Source organism: Lissotriton helveticus, chromosome 4_1, assembly GCF_964261635.1.
Source record: "Lissotriton helveticus chromosome 4_1, aLisHel1.1, whole genome shotgun sequence".
Taxonomy (NCBI): Eukaryota; Metazoa; Chordata; class Amphibia; order Caudata; family Salamandridae; genus Lissotriton; species Lissotriton helveticus.
The window spans coordinates 712,691,057-712,710,422 of NC_136063.1; the positions used below are offsets into that span (position 1 = coordinate 712,691,057).

The following is a 19,366-nucleotide window of genomic DNA, read 5'->3' on the forward strand; positions in this document are numbered from 1 at the left end:
TCTTAGAAGGCGATAATGGAGACATCAAAGCAGGGGAATCTCCACCTGATGGATGATTGAGTTTCGACTCCAATTTTCAGCTACAAATGAGCTACTTCACCCGAAGTTTGGGAATGTGGGCTCAGTATATCAAGGTATGGGTGAGGGTGGGAGAAGGTTTGGACTGGCAGTCCTGAAGTTGATCCCAGTGCTGTCTTGAGAAATGGAGGGCCTGTTAAAGTTGGCACAGGGGTTAAGTGCAACTATTCCAAATATTTGAACCTTGTAGACCAAGAAACCTCTGGAACACTGACATGAAGTGGTTTGCTTGCAAAAGATCAGATTTCAGTTTGATAGCCACTACACTCTCAGGGTGACATGCTGCCTTTGTGAGCCCCAAAGTCCTGACTTGTCAACAGCCATGTAAAACCAACAATGGACAGTCTTTAGCTACTAACCCCTTCACTGCGGGGGTAATTCCCCCACGGTGCGGGGAGGCGGAGGTCTGCGGCGCCGCTGTGCTCATGACGAGCCCAGCTCGTCATGACTCACAGTGGAGCTGTGCTCATGACGAGCTGGGCTCGTGACAGACCCTCCCACTCATTAATTCTCCCGCACAGGTGGGGAATTAGCCGCGCGTGGGCGGGCCGCGGCCCTTATGACGAGCTCAGCTCGTCTTGAGCACAGCTCCACTGTGACTCATGACGGGATGAGCTCGTCATGAGCATGGAAGGGGTTAAAGTGACAAAATAAACATCTCACATATGTGCATGCAGTTGATTTGGATGCCTTTATAAAGATTAAGCATGGGATTGCTGTCCTTGGAAAATAAGAGAAGATACATTTCTTGTCTTATTTCCAGATCATTTAACTGTATCTAGTAAGAAGTTCTTGGGCCCGCTGTAGAACATAGCTGACCCTCACCACTGAGATAAATCACACGTTGGTGGTGATTTGAGTTTAACTGTAGTAATGCAGGTAAAGGCTCCAGACATCTACCACTCCTAGCAGAGTGCACTCAACTTTGTGATATGCAGATGAAGAGGACAGCGCAGTACTGGAGGAAGTCAATAGGACTTCTTAGACTGTCAAATATTGGGGATGCCTGGTCCTTTCCCTAAAAACGCCTCTTGCATTAGGACACCAAGCTGAGGATAGAAGGTAGCTTATCAGAGGCTTGGAGGCAAAAGATGGCCTTGTTTTCAAACGCTGGAAAGGCTCCACGCATTGGGAAGGTGACTAGGGTGTGATCAATACCAAGTAGATTGCACCCAGAGCTTTAGTTGGAATTGTCAATTAGTTTTCTGGGATCTCTGCCTTTGTGTCAAAAACATTAAGTACTGTGGCTGATAAATTGAAGAAGAAGTTATACTCATTGCTGTGGTAGCGGTTTCACTGAAGTCCTAATAACCAGCAGTTAGAGCACAAGCCTTTGTTGATCTACATCAAGCACAAACCTATACTTATTCCTAGACAAAGTCTGGAAGCAGAGGGTGCTCAGAATTCAAATTTCTCTGACAGGTGTACCAGATAACGTAATATGGTGGTAGTGGCCTAATTGAGTTTGGGATCCAGGCTAGTAAATTTTCTTGTCTAGGGACTCAAGATATATTGCTTCCCATATTTCAGGTCAGCTGCCATCACCAAGACAAACTGAGCAGACATCCTGAAACTTTGAACTGGTGGACTAGGAATAAGGCTTTTTCCAAACCTCCTAAGCCTGCTTTAGAACTTTGAACTCAAGAAGGAGTGCTGGCTATGCTGGGCTTCTAAAGCAGACACCAATGGACACAAGCCTCCATTCTCCAGTAAGGAAAGGTCTTAATGGGCAACATATCAAGGGTCTTCTTAGAGGAGGGCTCTCTGGTAACATCAATTGGTATAGTCAAGCTCTCCCTAAAAGGGCCTGGGAGATAATTCAATAGGAGTGTCAGCCTCCCTGGATGTGTCAGTACTGCTGGCAATGGCTCTAGGAGTGTCATATTGCACATGAGTAGAGTGCGGGAGATGATCAATCATTTGTAGTTCAGTTTCTTTTAGCAATGAGGTCATGCACTAACCAACTCAGCAGCCTTTCTTTCAACCGACTGCTGAATGGAGAAGGCCCTGAGCTGGACTTACTGAATGAGGCTAGACACCAGCAGTGGGAAAGGCTTGGTCACAGTAGGGCATCCACAGGATTATTCAGGCTCTTCTTAACAATGGAGTTACTATATAAGAAGGCACTGCGGTTACTAGCCCGGTATTCATAGGCCAGTGGTACGGACGTCCTATCAATAGGAGAGGGGCCACAGACAGAGGGTCACGTTGCCACACTGCTTCTTGATGAAATTCAATGAAACAGGAGATGTGGGAGATATGCAGGTTTCCCCCCTAGATAATGCAGTATCACAACTTACATATATTCAGTATGGAGTATTGTTAGGAGGAGTCAATGACCATGGGTGAAGTCACTGAGTGAAAGAGAAGCAGATTCACACAAATGGCATATAAAAGGCAATTCGGATTGTAGCCAAGAATTATTCGTAACAGCGTGCATTGTGCCTCACCCACAGGTCCCAAAGTAACTGCTGCCGAAGCAGCTTCCAATCCTGCCACTGGCTGGCATGATCGCCATACTGTGACAAACACTAGGCAGAAGTATTGACTTGAACTCACCTACAGTTGAATGGAATGAATGAATGCTTGGATACATGTTTTCGAAATACAATAGGCAATAACATAAAACACAAAATATATTATGCTGCAGCACATAATCACTATTAAATTCAATGGGTATATGCATCCACATTATTACGGATTGTATCATATTAAGCCAAAGAACATCATGCACTTTTAAATGTTTCTACCACTTGACAGCATACTAACATTTGTGAAATATTTCAAGCTGAGCTAAAAACAAACAATACATTAAGTACCTTTTAACCTGGCAGTGGCACACTCACAATGATTTAATTATGCTCTGGCAGCAACGAGAAAAATTAGTGGGACTGGAAAAAACTGCAACCTACAGACCCAAGCACAGCATTAACGTTCTGCAAACAAGTCTAATGCATTAGCAATTTATTAGTCATATGGAGCTACTCTATAGCAGTAACTTTCGAAAAGTAAAGATCCTGTACATGCTTGGAATATAAAACAACTGCCGTACTCCTACGTTGCTAATTGTGGTTGCAAAATGTTAATACTCAAGCTCATGCTATATGCTTGCTTTTTTTGTGGAACTCAGAATATAAAGTAATCCCTAGATATATGGGTGCATACAATGTTGAAATGTACAGTGAGACACACTAGTACATCGCATCACTGTGAATTAAATCGGGTGTTATCAGAGAAATACGTTATATATGTTTTGAGAAAATCTATAAAGGTCTACAGGGGAAAAGGGTGAACTTCATTTTGATCTGTTAAGTCAGGCATCCCCAATAAAAACATTCTGCTAACCTCACTGGAGTTCAGAACTGTAGATTAAAAACAAATCCTTATGAGATCTGTACAAAACGGTTTGAAGCTACAGAAGACAGGTTACAGCGTGAGGCACATGTGAATAGCTATGGGCATCAATGCAATGTGACAATATTCGTTTTTTAAGAAAAAAGTAACATTGACAGGCTTTTTCCCCCGGTCACCAAACTGAAATAAAAATGTAGGATGTTAATTAGTTTCACAAATCGAAACGATGACCGGACTCTCTCGTTCTTTTTTGAATGTCAAGAGTCCACAGTATTAAGGAATATTAATCATGCTTCTAACTGACCTACTACAGTAATCTCAGCAGGGCAAACCATTAGGATACAGTTGTATACTCGTTTTAGGAATATTTCTTAAGCAGCTCAAACAGCAACAGCACACAATGAAGTTGTGTCGCCTGTGCGTCATGGCATAGACAAAACGCATCTCCGCAAAGGTCTTATTCTTCAGCAATCACCATTTTATGACTATTTCCCCATTGGGAAATTGTCTTCACTTGAAAAGTAATAAATGTGACCAGGGTTGAATGAGCATACAAATTGCCAGCAGTTATACAAATTGCCAAAAACTCAGGAATCACAAAGCCAGAGTCTTTAACCTTGAAAGAACTGCAGTTTGTCTGTCTCCTTCTTAAATCAAATTTGCAGGACGTGGATGAAGAAATTATTCATAAAGAAACGTTTATCTTTTTAAAACACTAAGAAATGGATGGCCTGACATCCGTGCAAATTGCTTTGTTCATATTTCAGAAAATGCATATTTTTTGTAAAATCCCAACGTACTTGCATAATAATTTAAACAGTGGATAGTGGAATGCAGTGCTCCATGGATATCCGCATTGGAGACATAGCTTCAAAGATTTTAACACAACGGAATAAAGTGAACTAGTTATGTGTGTTACATTCTCACCACGAGTAATGCTCTCCACAAAGCTACAACCTTGAATACCGCCCACCTATGTTATCACTTCTCTGCCTTCTCACACATAACCAGTGCAGTACGCTACAACTCTATTGCAGGCTTCTTACTGCACTTTCTCGCTCCTTTGTAATGCACAAACCACTTTTGGATTCTTGAGTAGAGGTCACTAAAAATCATGCACTTTAGTCAAAAGTTTATCAAAGCTCCCTTCACACCAAATTCTTCGTATGTAGACAACATGGGTAACAAACAACATCTGTTCCTTTAATTCACGCTGCTTCAGTCAACTCATAGAAGCTGCATGGGACTACACCCTTTAGGGAGAGTGCAGTTTATGCCTTGTGCTACCTAAAAAACTAGCCTTTAATTGGTCAGCGCACTACTCCCATCTTTCATGGCGCCTGAAATATGTGGATGGCTGACTTGTGTAGGATATCTTGCACCCTTACAGTTTGGTAGACAGGTTTTCCACCTCTCTTCCATTTGGGAATAGAAGTGGACTGAACTTGGGTCTGCCTGTTGATTTTGGACTATGTCTAGGAGGGTCAAGGAGCTGTACTGACTGGCTAGAGATCGGATTCATTGAGTTTGTTAAGTTTACAGGCATCTTGTCCTTAATGAAAAGAAACCTAAGCTTGCCATAGGGATCGCAATACTAAAGAAAGGACAAACTTGTGTTTAGAATTGCGTGGTATCCTGGTTTGCGCATACATTGACTTACTTTTGTGATCTGTTGATGGGGCAGGTTCTGTATTGAGGCAATGATTAAATCTAGACAAGCTTCCAAGGATGCTCAGATAAAGATTGATAAAATTACCACAAAAGAACCAATTATCCCTACAAAGAGGTGGCAAGATCTAGTTTCAACAGATCTTCTTTGAGCCATCAATGCCTACCCAACCAATAAAACACAACAAAATCCACTTCAAGCAGGGAGAGGTATCTGGCCAAGTGCAAAAGGCTGCATAAGGGAAAAGTGTAGTAGACAATAGTTTTGCTAGTCTAGTAGACAATAAATTTGGCATAATGAGCAAACATAATAGGAGCCAAAGTAGGAACTCAAGCAGGTTGCTGGGAAATCCCTATATTATTTCTAATCTTTCTGGTCGCTTGTTAATTCAAAAACACATAAACAAGGAGGAAAAAATAGTGCTAACATCTCTGAAGCCGAAAGGGTATCCTTTATAACAACCCATTCTGAAAAACCAGAAAAGGAAGAAGGTCCACTGGCCAAACCTCCAGCTATGGCCCGAAACCTAACTTATGCCAATTGCTAGGTGAAACGCATGTTGGGACACCCGAGGAACCTGCCAAATCAAACATAAGGATGCCATCGGCAACCGATACCAAATCGTTGCTCCAGCATGAAGAACCGCCTCAATGGGTACCCACAACACTCAAACTCTAACGGAAAGAACAGCATGAATTATAACTGAGGGTCGCTCAGATGAAGCTCCTGGGCCAAATGGTCTACTCCAGGCTCTGTATAAACAGGACACCGAATTCTGGGCCAAACAACTGGCACCCTTATTTTCTTACTGCTGGACTATCCAGGCATTACCGGAATCTTGGTGTGGCGGAATTATACACCAAATTTATAAAGGCGGCAAGATATCAGATCCGAAACATTACAGGAGGATTACTCTATTGGATGTGGAATCCAAATACTACGCAAAATTGCTTCTTTAAGATCTGGCGTCTTGGGCTACAAAAAAACATCTTATACCCTTTAACAGACAGGATCTGTGCCAAAATCAGGTACCATAACCAACTTGCTTGCAATATCTGTCCTGTTGGACAAAGAGGCAGCATCAGAAATGCTAATGCATGGCTGTTTTGTTGACTTTAAGGCCGCTTTTGACCGTGCACCTCGGATCCGATTATGGCTCAAACTGCAGAAATGGGGGATTCCACAAGTGCTCCTACAAGCTATAATTGCGCTACACATTAACACATGGATCCGTATAAAACTTGGGGACGGATCGTATATCTCAAGAACAAAACAAACATCTTGTGGAGTAAAACAAGGTTGTGGGCTGGCGTCCCTTCTTTTCGATCTCTTCATTTCCGACCTGTCGGAATCACTTGACGAAGTAAACTCTCATCCTCCAAAACTTGCAGGGGTAAGAGTTAGCAATTTACTGTATGCAGATGATCTTGTCCTGCTCAGCCACACCAGGGTCGGTTTGCAGAGACTACTTGGTCGGTTGTCTCCTTACACCACCGAAAATGAACTGGAATTGAATCTATCAAAGACAAAGACAATCACCTTTGAGTTAAGGAAATACCAAGGTGGCGGTTGGCAGTTCAAGGGTAAAAGCAATGATAGGGCTGCTTCATATAAGCATATGGGGTCCACATGGATAGAAAGGGTTCGTTCTCCAAACAGAGATGAGGTAGAAGCCAAAGCTTTCGACAATCCAGGTGGCATTTAAGAACCTTGCAAGGCAATTGTCCGGCCCAAGCCTGACCCCTTGTATAAGTGTCATGAAGGCAAAAACCCTCAACTTCCTACCTACAGCCAGGAGATCATGCAAGGAAAAGACAACAGCCTTGTGAACAAAACAATAACAAGAATTTTCAAACAAGTGCTGAGCCTTCCAAAAATGCCATCCTACGCTCAAATACGACTTTAGTTTGGTCTCCAAGATCACCGACCGGTAGGGGCTGGAGCATTCATTAGGCTGTGTAACAAGTTACGCACCTCCAGAGAAGGAAGGCTGGAGGCCCTTTTGTGGCAGGAAATCTCAGCCGGTCAGCTTGGTAGATCATACCAGTGTTATTTAGAAGACTCTTTAAAACTCCTGGACGCAGAAGAAATCTGGAGCCCCAATCCATCGCAGCAGGCACTTAATATCCACATCAAAAGAAATGTCCGCCTCTGGTCTTTCCACTCGGACGGAGCCCAACTGGCACAACGCAAGCACGCCGTGTCAATCGTATCAGGGTTTAAGCCAGGGATTGTGGCGTCCCATTTGTCATGCACCTACTCAGTGTTGTGGAAAAAAAGATTTTTGGCCCTCAGAATGGGTGAATGGCCATTCCTGTAATACTTGCCAAGTTGGGCCGCACAAATACCAACATAATGCGCAAGGGGTGTGGAAGCAGCAAGGAAACAATCAAGCATGTAGTATGTCTTTGTCCTGCACTCCTTGAAGATCAAAAGCTTTTGCTAAAGAGCGAATGGAACAAACTTGGCATCCGCACTTGTCGACAAGCTATCCTTGCAACAATGAAGCTGGACAATCCACTGCTTAATATCCGGTTCATCAAGTTAGTCACAATAACAGTAAAAATACTTAAAAATAGTAAGAGCCAGCAAGCTAACAATTGTTAACCATAATAGGGAGGAATAAATCTGATGTTGTTTTGGCGATTTACTCACCTCACCGTACTACTGAACAGCAGTGGATTATGGCATTTTGCACATAGTTTACTTGCTGTTCTCCGTCTTGTGCGACCCTGGAACTTTTATATTATTGAATTTAAGGATTTTACTTTACAAATGGAATTGCACTGTTAGTGGTATTAGTCATCAGCTTTTAATAATGACTAATGTCTTGTCTTGTGGCCTTTGCAGATGCCAAATTAGAACGGACCACCATGGCACTCCACCGTTTTTTAACCGTTTCTTAAAAAGTATCAATTGTCTAGATGAAGTTTATATTTTAATACCATGAACAAATCTAGATTGCTAGGTTTTTTAATTATTTATTGATGAACTTTACATTTTTCAATTTGCTTGCGACGGTATCAATGCACTAAATGGATGCATTTAGGCGGATTCTAAAAAAACCAAGAGGAAATAATGTAAGCAAAAACACAGGATTTAGAGAACGCCTGCTTACTGTTCTATGTGTAAATATTTAAGCGATTATTTGACATATTTTTATCAGTAATGCATGCTCACCATTGTAATGATTTGTATTAATCAAACAATAAAAGTATTCTTCTAGTGTAGCAGACAATACATTTGGCATAATGAGCAAACATAATAGGAGCCAAAGTAGGAACTTAAGCAGGTTGTGGAGGAACCCTAATATTAGAATAGTCACTCAAGGAATAACCAGGATAGAGGGAAGGATATGGAAAAATATAATAATTAATTGATTGTTTCCATATATTCTGGACAAACCAAATAAATCCACACACTTCTTGTTAAAAGAGGACACTAAGCTCTGGGCCGCTGCTGCCCAACCACTGCCCAGTTCTTGAATACCCACAATAGAGATGACCTACTGAAGGCAATAAGGTCCCTTTAATTCAAAACCACATTACCATCCTTGTGTCCCAGGACCTCCATCTAGATGTACAGGGAGGAGAGCGTTCTTTGATGAAGTCTAGTGACTCCTCCGGAATAGGGTGGGGATGTATTTGCCAATTACATTATTTGGAGCAAGCAAAATTAAAATATACAATTAGCTTAGGTAGGGGGCTGAGGTATGGGTTGAAGAGCAGTGCTGTCTTGGAGCCTTACACTTAAGGTACCTCAGAAGGGATATTGGGGAGGCTGACTGTCTGTAACCTACCAGCGATCAGGGGCTTGATCTATTTCAAGGCCTTTTCTTGAATGCCTATAAGTCTTAGTTCTTTAAAATGAATAATATAATTTACTGCACAGAATGCTTCTGGTAAGCAGTAATTAATTTGGTGAATTACATTTTCTCTATATATATATATGGGAATGGGCCAAAACTTCTTTAATATGTACATTAAATAAAGAAAATAGCTACAACATACTATCTGACGCCGGTCTGACTGGGTGCTATGTCTGGTTCACCAACTGAATGTTTGCTTATTAGAAAGAGAGAGGTGCTACGGACCATATGTGGTAGTTTTGTGAGATAGTTCAATGGCTTTAGAAGAATATGATAAAAGAAGTTTAAAAAAATATATATATGGTAGGGTTAAACTTGGACTGAATCCTGCACCTTTGACTTAGGGTGATACAGGGGAAGATTCAAACTCACTATCTAATGACCACGATTAGCGGAAAACTTACAACGTACTTGCTTTATAGCTGCCAATTTGATAAAAGCTTAAAAGGCGCAATCCCAGAAATCACCCGCATCGCAATTTTAGTGGGCCAAAGTTTGCTCAATATATACCGTGGAATAACTTACGGGACCGGTGAGGGACAGGGTATTGCGGTTCTAAAAGATCTGGACCCCATTTCTGAATGTTATTAAACAACAAGAGAAAACTGGTTTGGGTTCAAGTCACTTTCCGAAAATAATCAGTATTTCAGGTCTATTTAATCCTACTCCTCTGATGAACAGTGGGAGGCAATGTCAAAATGTCATTTTGTAAGGCGTTTTGATTGGGCTGGTGTAGGTGGGAGTAGGCGGGGACACTTGGGCATTGTATTCTTAATATCCGTTAAGATCAATCATAGAAGCATCCTTCTGCACCGGGTGGAAGGGGTACTCTAATCTTTGATAGTGGAACTGGTACTCCTGGAAGATTATATGTTCAGTGCTTCGAGCTGGGGTAAATTTGTTGACCGTTTGACATCATTAGATGTTGTAATTACTTTTATCACATTGGCAGACTGGCTTGTTTGGCTATGGAGCTTCTTTCCATGCAATACATTGATATTTTGAGGAAACAACTATGAGCTTTATCATTCATCAATGCATATGAACATGGTTCAGCACTCAATAGTTGGATGTTTGAGTTCAGTAACTAGGTTGATAAACACACTCTTTATGTACACATATAAGAACCTCCAATGTAGAGATTTTCTTTAGTCATTTGTCCTTTATTAAATATCTTCTCACATAGAAATACATCAATCAGATCAAATCCAGTAGCCGTTGCGTTTCGTCCACATAGGACTTATTCAGGGCTCTGACGAATATGTGGGATTCGCCAAATCCATAATATCCTTTGGCACAGTTTATATCCAAAGGATAGTCAGATTGTGTAGTCTGTATATCTAGTAATCTAGATCTGTCACAGCGTGTCCGTAATGGCGACTGCTTTAAGTATGTATTTCTATGTGAGAAGATATTTAATACAGGACAAATGAAGAAAGAAAATCTCTACATTGGAAGTTCTTATATGTGTACATAAGATAGTGTTTATCAACTTTGTTATTGAACTCAAGCATCCAACTATTGAGTGCTGAGTCACCCTTTGTGCTTTTGTATTTTTTCCATATTTTGGAGAAGAGAGGGGTTGTACTCCTTGGTTCATTGCACCTTTGAAAGTATTATATACCTGTTTAATTACACTATTGTTGGCAGGTGCGGTTTTCTTTTGCCTCAACCATCTAGTCGTGTTTGATATTTTGCATATGTACATGCCTTTGGGCTATAGCTCTTTGTAGCGTAAGATGTATGTTTTGCATATGTCTTCTTTGAACTCTATGAAAACTTTTTTTTTTAAACAAATGCTATAACAAAATGTGCAGTATTATGCCGCTAAATCGGCTTTTCTTGCTGCATAATCTAATCAACTCCACCACATAATTTAGTCTTTCCATGCTGCATAATTCCAGTGACCCTGCCTATTTTTGAAATACAATGACAATAATGAATTGGGTGGTAGACAAGACTTTAGAGTAGAGTGTAGATTGTCAAATATGACTGTCTTTCTGCAAATTACATACAGCGTTACTGGATCATCCTAAATAAAGAAGTCAGCTTCAGAATAATTATGTCATTTAGGACTTTAGAAGATGTATTATACCAAAATTGGGGCAGCCTAAGGTGGTACATGGTTACATTTTACAGGCCTATAAATCCATTTAAACACAAAGCTTTAGCAGTCATATTCATGTTTTGACTATGGGTACATACACTATAATTAAGGGCCTATTATAGGCAACACCTCACTGCCTTCACAGCCAAAATCTAGAAGGAGCAGAATAGTATGTGTTGTCATTTAAGTTGTCTGAAAAGATGCAATGTATTCATTCTCATTTGTAATTAAGGGTTTCAGATTAACATAGTGAGATAGTTCTTCATTATAAATGCTTATTGGACGGACCTCTATTGATACTTGGAAGAAAATAATTAAACCTTATTGATAATCAAAACTAGATTTTAGGGAATGTTTATGTTTTTCCATCCATGCACTTCAGTTGTTCTAGACAAACATTTTTACTGGATCAATATTGGTTCCATGAATTTTGAATTGCAAATATTCATCACCTTTGTTATTGAAATCTTCATGACTAAGTAGTCGTACAAGCAAATATAAGTTTAAGTAACACTTCTAAGGGTGATAAGAATAAGTGACCTACAGGAACACCAGTTTTCCATCTTCATTAAATTCCTAAAAGCTGACTAGCTCCAAGTTTGTGATGGATTTGGAAACTTTAACAGAGACAAAATCACTCAAAGTAAAAAATACTGTATCTAATAGGAAATACTGTATTTTCTATCTTTATTTACAAACACAGTTATACACAGTTTTAACTGTCTGTTTAAACAAAAGGCGTCCCAAGATCTACAACACATAAGGAGATAATCAGCATTTAAAATATTTTAAAAGATCATAAAGAACCACACTATCTGGATGGAAGAAAACTGATAAAGGGGAAACCAAATAGAAAACCATTTGCTCAAATTGTTGATAGAATAAATGCTATACGATTTACAAACAAGTTAAATAGTGTGGGTGCCAGAACATTGCAGGTTTCCAGATTGAAAGACACTTTAAGTGAAGAAAACTACATTTTCAAGTAACATACTTGACAGAGATCCAAAGAAAATTGAGTAAATGGTTGAACTCTTTCACAACAAAGAACACACAATCAAATTCCAAATTTCCTCAATTAGCAATGAAAGAAGCAGCAGTCCAAACAATATAACTGTTACATTCAAGCAAGAAAAGGGCTGATATTGACCCTAGAAGAATGCCACTGCTTTAAATCATGTCTGCAGGGCAGCAGGACTTGTTTCGGTATATCTTTATCATTTATAACTTGCAGTAAAACAGGATACCTTTCCTGACTATCCCCATTTTAAAGTTGCCAGTTGGAGTCCTTTAAAAGTTATTTGACTGTAGAGAGTTGTAATCCCCTTAACGACTAAAAGAGACATGACTACCAAAACCTTAGTGCTGAGTCCTTATGTTGGATAGGCACACTCAGTAGTCCCATGAAAATGCTAAATCAGACACCCTCCTATTTACAGTATCAAGATTTAACTCTGCAAGAGTTGTTAAATGTCTTAGCTAGGATCCTGATACGCCTATGTAGTAGAAGCATTTTACTGGAGGTGTTTGGTATTTTATAGGCATTAAGATCAGATTTTTCTCATATTATCAGAGTAAGGAGAGAGGGCAGTCCAATTAATCTTATGTAAAAACTCACAGCAAGGAGGGATGAATAAAGTGATTTCTATATCACAATGACTTCTGAAAATACAGCCACGGAGGCACCATCCCAATGAAATTGAAAATCTGATGGGATCCATTCACTGGCAACATATGAAAAGCCTCCTTCAAGTCATCCTGAACAATCTTTTAGTAGGTGACTTTATGACAGCTTTTATCAAATCTACAGGCATGGGAAACTCTTTAATAAGTCCGTGTCCTGTACGGCGTAGGACACAAAAAAAGATCTGTGACTAAAAGATATGGAGCAACACTGATATGTCCCCAGGGTCAAAAGATGAATTTCCTAAGTCATATGACACTAGCATCTCAGAAGAGAATTGAAGTTGCTCTAAGAGTTAAATGCTCAAAGAAAAGGTTATATGAGCTTATGTAGGAAATGGTTTGCATCATTTTTATATTGAGGAAATGGGGTGTAACCATTGAGCTTCTGACCATACTATTCCATGAAATGGCCCTTGCACAGAAATGGGTCCCGTACTCACTGTGCCACAGAGCTCTAACTGTACCTCATTAAAAAAGGCTAAGAAATCCAAAACTGCTTAATTGCATGCTTGTGTTCCCATTTGGGGGGGGGGGGGGGAGTGGGCTTGGCAGTTTGGCCCAAACTGTTGCTATAGGAGCAACAACAAGCTGATTTGCATATGACTGGTCTCTGTCTAGAATGGTATGTTAGGGGAAGAAATTGGACTTAAATTCAGCCCAGAGTCAGAGATGAAATCAAGCATTCATTCCATCACTTTGTTGCGACAGAGTGGCTGTGCATATCAGGACATTAGCATAACACTTGGCAGCACAGCTAGGGAAAGTGAGACATGGGGGTTCTAGCTCTGAATACAGTCCCTGAGAGGGCATACAGATAAGGAGATCTGTAATGAGGGCTGAATCTTGTGGACTTTCAGAGAGTCTGATTTTAATTAAACGTATGGGGATTTTCATATAATAATATCTATAACTAATGGAGTGTTTGGATGATATACAGAATGGGAGAATGATGAAATAATCAAGAAGGGGGCTTGCATGAATGTTTGGAGCACTGGCTGTAGTATGCCCCAGATGTCGAAAATAGGGAGCAAAAATGCTCCACATGGTATGGACCTGCCCTATGAGAATTCTGGGAGGGAGTAGTGGCATGCATCAACAAGGTCACTGAAAGAACAATCCCATGCACCTCACATGCGTGTCAACTGGCAGGGTTTCCACAACCAGCCAAGCAAACAGTGACCACCAAATTTGTGGATTGTGTCCTAGTGTTCGCAAAGTGAGAGAATACAATGAAATGGAAAGCCACCAAAAGCCCTCAGGTGAATAAATGAAGGGATGTCCTCAGCCTATGGGCTGATTATGAAAGTACAGTTTTGTTTCATGAGGTGAGGAAGGGTAGCAGCACAATAGATAATGCCAGGGCTTGGGACTACTTAGTGGAATGTCTGGCAAAACCGGACACCAACTTCCTGTATAGGTTCCTACTTTCTGGCCAAGACACGGGGGAAGCCTGAACTTTCCTGGGTATGAATATTGGGTGCCCTGGGTTGCATGTACCTCTGGGACAGCATGAGTGGTGGCTCTCCACTGTGCGGGAGAGATAAATAGTACTGTGTTTCTGAAATTGATGCAAGGCAGGGACTGGGTGGGATGAGAGGGAAAAATAGTAAGATAGTTTACTGTGTTAGAAGCAGGCCGAAATCCAGTCAATGTACTGTATGGACCATCATTTCTGCAAAGTACTGTGTATGACTGAACTGACACAAATGTACAACGATTGTATAACTTCTGATTATAACTTATTCTTTGACTGCACAGCTTATCACTGTTAATAAGCAACAAAAATATGTTTAGGAAAAAAAAGAAGGGAACATGCACTATCTTCTAAAACAGGGATTGATATTAACTGCAGCCCTGACGTCACGGGCTCCTTCGATATTTATAGGCATTAGAGGAACTGAAAATCCTACAATTTCAGATAGCACTCAGTAGCCGCAGAAAGTTTGCCCACATTTCCAGTGTTTGCAAGATTAGTTCTATGAGCAGAGGTAAGGATACAGATTATCAAGCAGCCTGTAATCTTCGAATTACCTAAGGCACTCTGCAGAAGCAGCAGAGTAGGTGGGTACCATAACTATAAATTCCCACACCTTGAAACCTTGCATACCTTTAATCTCTCAACCGATACCTGGTGCAGTTTCCAGATAACGTTTTTCTTCAGCCAACTATCCCTGCACAGAGTTTTTCCCCTACTCACATTAAATGCACAAGCTTATATGAATGTATGCCAAGCATCATGGAGCGTGCGCAGGCAGTGATGAACTCGATAGGTCTGGCAAGGGTGGGCAATTTGTAAGTTAGAATGTGTTGAGCATCACCAAGAGAGGAGGTGAAACATAAGGGTTAAGGAAGTGCAGGGTCTGGGTCACACAAAAGGGGCATGCCTAGACTCATTTTTCGTTATCCTGAAAATGCAGGCTTTTTAATGCTGATGTGGGCTCTTACATGGTGCAAGAAGCAAAAATCTTAACAATGCAATGCTTGTTGCAAAACAAAACAGGTAAGAGGTTTTTTAAAGGATTTATTGGCATCATAAACCGTATATGCAGCACACATTTTCTTGCATGACCTTTAATGGATTTAGTCTCTCTTAGGCCGGTCTACGAAGAGAAGTATAATATAATGTAAAAGAATTACTTCACAAAAATATGTTCCAGTGTGTAGTCAAACGCAATAAGCCATTTCATAGAATTTAGCTGAGGCCTAATCAACCTCAAAAAGACTCCACAACCACTTCCTAAAATGAAGATCACAACACTGGGTCTTCAGAAAAGAAATTCTTTCTTATCAGAGGATGCATCTTTGATTGGAAAATCCCTGAATGAAGAACAGCTTTGTAACGTGTAGTCTCAGGAATATGCCCAGAAGGTAGAAAGAGGGTTGAGCACAGTGGTCAGCCAGTTCTTCCAAGGACATTACTAAGCCCTTCTTACAAGATGTGGGATCCAGCAGCTGAAAGTGAGACTAGATAATGATTCTGATAAAAGTAACATCCCAGGTAGGCTGGAATACAGGGAAGGGCACTTCAATACTCTTTAGCGACAACACCTTATTTACAAGACAAGAGATGGCTTATTTGAATGACATTTCGCTCATAACAAAATAGAATGCTTTTCATATTTTCCTTAATAGCTCCAATACTTAAATATTTTAATTTAATGCATTACCTTCCAACCATTGTTGCTAAGGGTAGCACTTAAGAGCATTTTTCTGTAACAAAGCCAGCACAAAACAAAAGTAGTCCTAACCCCTCGTCCATAATGTAGATTATTACATTCAAGTTTAACAAAAAGGTTTTAACCAAAGTGCTGTAAGAGGAGATTCACATTTTAACTATTGCTTTTGGGCTTGATGAGTAAACTGGACATTTACCATGCAATATGTACAGTAACATGTTAAGTACTGACCTTGTTTCTTTTAGCCCTTCTTTCTGTATGACCGCTAATATCTGCTTTGCTGTCATAGGCGAGTTTGGATGTTTTTCTAAAGCCTGAACAATGATGGGGAGAAAAAAAACAAAAAAATGACTAACCTGGCAGAATTACAGCTTCATCTGCTTTCCATAAATTGCATGCATGCAAGTGGATTGTGGTGGCTGCTAACTTTGTATGGTCAGTTCCAAGATAAAAAAAAACAGCCACAGTGGAATTAATTTGATACTTATGAACAACTTTGTGGATTTCAAAGAAATTCTAAACAGAGCAGTAAGCTTTCATCAGGATTCACATACAATCCAACTGAGCTCTGATTTAATTTCAAAGTTCATGCACTACAATTTGCCTAAAAACCTTACCTTGCAGGGGATCTTTAACTTCCCATTACAGCGACTCCAATTTACAGACTGTATCAGCTGTTAAAGCAATCCCTAAAATAACTGTCCATGTTGTCCTGCCTCGTTGCAGTTCTGAGGAGTGACAGACAGAATCAGGGATAGCATGACCACCAAAACTGCTTTGCAAAGGATACTCTCCATGACAGAGCGCCGAGACGAGATGAATTATTTTGCATACCATCTTCTTTTAAATGTAACAACTACACAGGCTGCACACTACGGCTGAAGCGCATTAACTCTTTATCCCCAATATCCATTGGTGAAAGGTAATTTATTTTATCACTACGAACCTTATGGCGTACTAAAGTAGATCAAACAAAAAAAGTCTCCTGATCAATTCTCTATTTACTTATTTCCATGAATACAAATATGTGCAACAGATGGATTGAAGGAAAATAACTAACACTTTAAGTAACAGCGATACTACAGTTCTCATTTTGTTCTGTTTGAGCAAAAAACTTCTTTCTCAAAAACTTAATTTGAAAATTGATAAAAATGAATTCTGAAGCAAAAAGTTGTGTCACATTTGAGAACGTATATTTTCAATAGGCCTGAAAGGCCGGTTTAAGATTCCTGTAAAATGGTAAAGTAAAAGGAAATAAAGAAAAGATGCCAACTGGCAGCTCATACAATTACAAATCACTGCTTGCTGTCAGTGTATAAGGAAAACGGTCTGATGAACAAAGCCTGAATAGAGTGCTTCAACTTCCATTCCTCTAATATTTTGTGAATCACAATGTAAATCTGCCAAGATATACAAGTTCAGGCTAGTCATCTTTGCTGTGGGGCTATAGCACTGCGTAAAAATGAGGTGGGTTTAGGGGGTGGCGATGAGAACGAGCCTTTTCAAAGAAGCTAACCCAGTTTTCTCACAGCTTCCCTCATTAGATGCGTCTGCACCTCTAGTTCTCTTCCTCTCTACTAGTCACTCATCATAGGGTAAAGAGACAGTTTATCCATATTTTACACCCTCAACATAACAAGTAAATTTAGCAACATAGTCGCACGCCGGTGAACACTACAGACTAACAATCCAACTAAGCACACACTAAAATAACTCACATGCCCGGAGTTTAATACCCACAACGGAGCAGAACTCCTAGACCAACAGGGAGGCCTCCAGGATGTCACAACCTACTAAAAGACAAGTAAAGTGCATGATATGTTACAATTGGATTCCTAAATACATGTATTTCTGCCAATATCTTCCCCAGTCCTATATACTATCACCAAAACAGCAATGGCATATGTGGTAATTTTTGGGGTTCCACAAAATGTAGCAAAAATAGGATCAACTGTGCATGAGGTCTTCATATGACCTGCTGTGACATGGCCACATGACAACTTCAGGAATATAACAGATCAGCACCAATCCACTTGAAACTATTTAACAGAGCAGGTGACCTGAATACCAAACTAGAAAGAAAGTCAAAAGAGAGGTGAGATGGTTTGAAATCTTAACAGCCAAGTAATAAACGCTCTAGAACATCTATAGAAGTGTTGCCTGACACAAACATCAGCCAACTGACATTTCTGAAAACGTGTTTAAATATAACAAATGTTTTCGTCCTGTTAGTCACCTTTCAGTCTAGTGTGGTGAACGTCCACATTAACAACTTTATTCTTGGTGTTTGCTTGGAATAACTAAAGCTTAACATGGGTGTTTTTACACTCACAGTAACAGTTTCTCCAGCCTTGAGGCAAGAAAACACAAGAAAGAGAAGGTGAGATGACTAGACTCCTTTCCACACTAACATGATAAAGGCAAACCTCAACCCTCCAGCTCGGAAAGCAGAGAAGGCATCTCTTCAGGCACACCTCTTCCCCATGTTGCAAGGATCGCCATACTAGACAGTGCTTTAAGAATCCCACCGCCACTTTAATTGCTATGCCTGGTCCCCTCTAGACTTTTATGGCACTCCATTACTTTATAGCTAAGTCCACCTATATAAATACATTTCTAAATGGAGGTTTGTCTTTTACATGAGGCAGAGGAAAAATCCTACATTTAGGGTCAGTATTGTGGATTAGGAAAGCGGGGCCAAGTGATGCCTGGATATTTTTTAATTTGTAACATTATGGGTCATCATCAGCAGCAGAACTGGCAATGCCAACAAAAACCATCACATAACAGTGTTCAAAGTTCTACATGAAAGTGGAAAATCAGCAAACCCAAGGCTTCAGGAGCACTTATTGCAGCTCAAGTGGATACAAATCTTAACAGGCATTCGCAAGCTTTTTTGTCTTGCCTGTGCTTGTTGATGTATTTTTTTTATTTACTGTTTCAAGATAGTGGACGAGCTTGGAGTGTTACTTCGAAATAAACATGTATAATAAAAAGGTTTAAAAAAAGCGAGGCCTGTTAGCAAAGTGCAGCTGCCCTCCTCACAAAGTTAAAAATAACTAAATAAATAAACAGAATGGACGGGGCCGGGGGAGCAATGGGGGCAGAGAGAGCAAGTAAATGCACATAACAGGGGGTGGCGAGGGATCAACAAAGATTGGGGGGGGGGCGTTGTAGGGAAGCTATGCTCCAGGAGAGGGGCAAACACAAGAAGGAAATCCATCTAAGAAGCAGCAAGATATTTAGATTGACATGAAAGGCAACTAATGATAAGCAATAAACCGGCTCAAATCATACCATCTGTATTGGTGATTGTCCATAATAGGTCTTTAGACATTAGACACTTACAGCGAGCTATAGGCGAAATCTAAAAATTGAAAAAACACACTTGTCAACATGAAACATAATCTCAGTAAAAGCTCGAATGT

General features: G+C 40.3%; 1 protein-coding gene across 1 annotated transcript in view; it reads right to left on the minus strand.

Moving 5' to 3' along the window:
- Positions 1 to 19,366, minus strand: part of ASXL3 (ASXL transcriptional regulator 3) — a 259,194-nt gene that overhangs the window by 191,473 nt on the left and 48,355 nt on the right. The window contains exon 2 of the mRNA XM_078687356.1: positions 16,170 to 16,252. Coding sequence (XP_078543482.1) covers positions 16,170 to 16,252 — 83 coding nt within the window. The remainder of the gene's footprint in view (positions 1 to 16,169; positions 16,253 to 19,366) is intronic.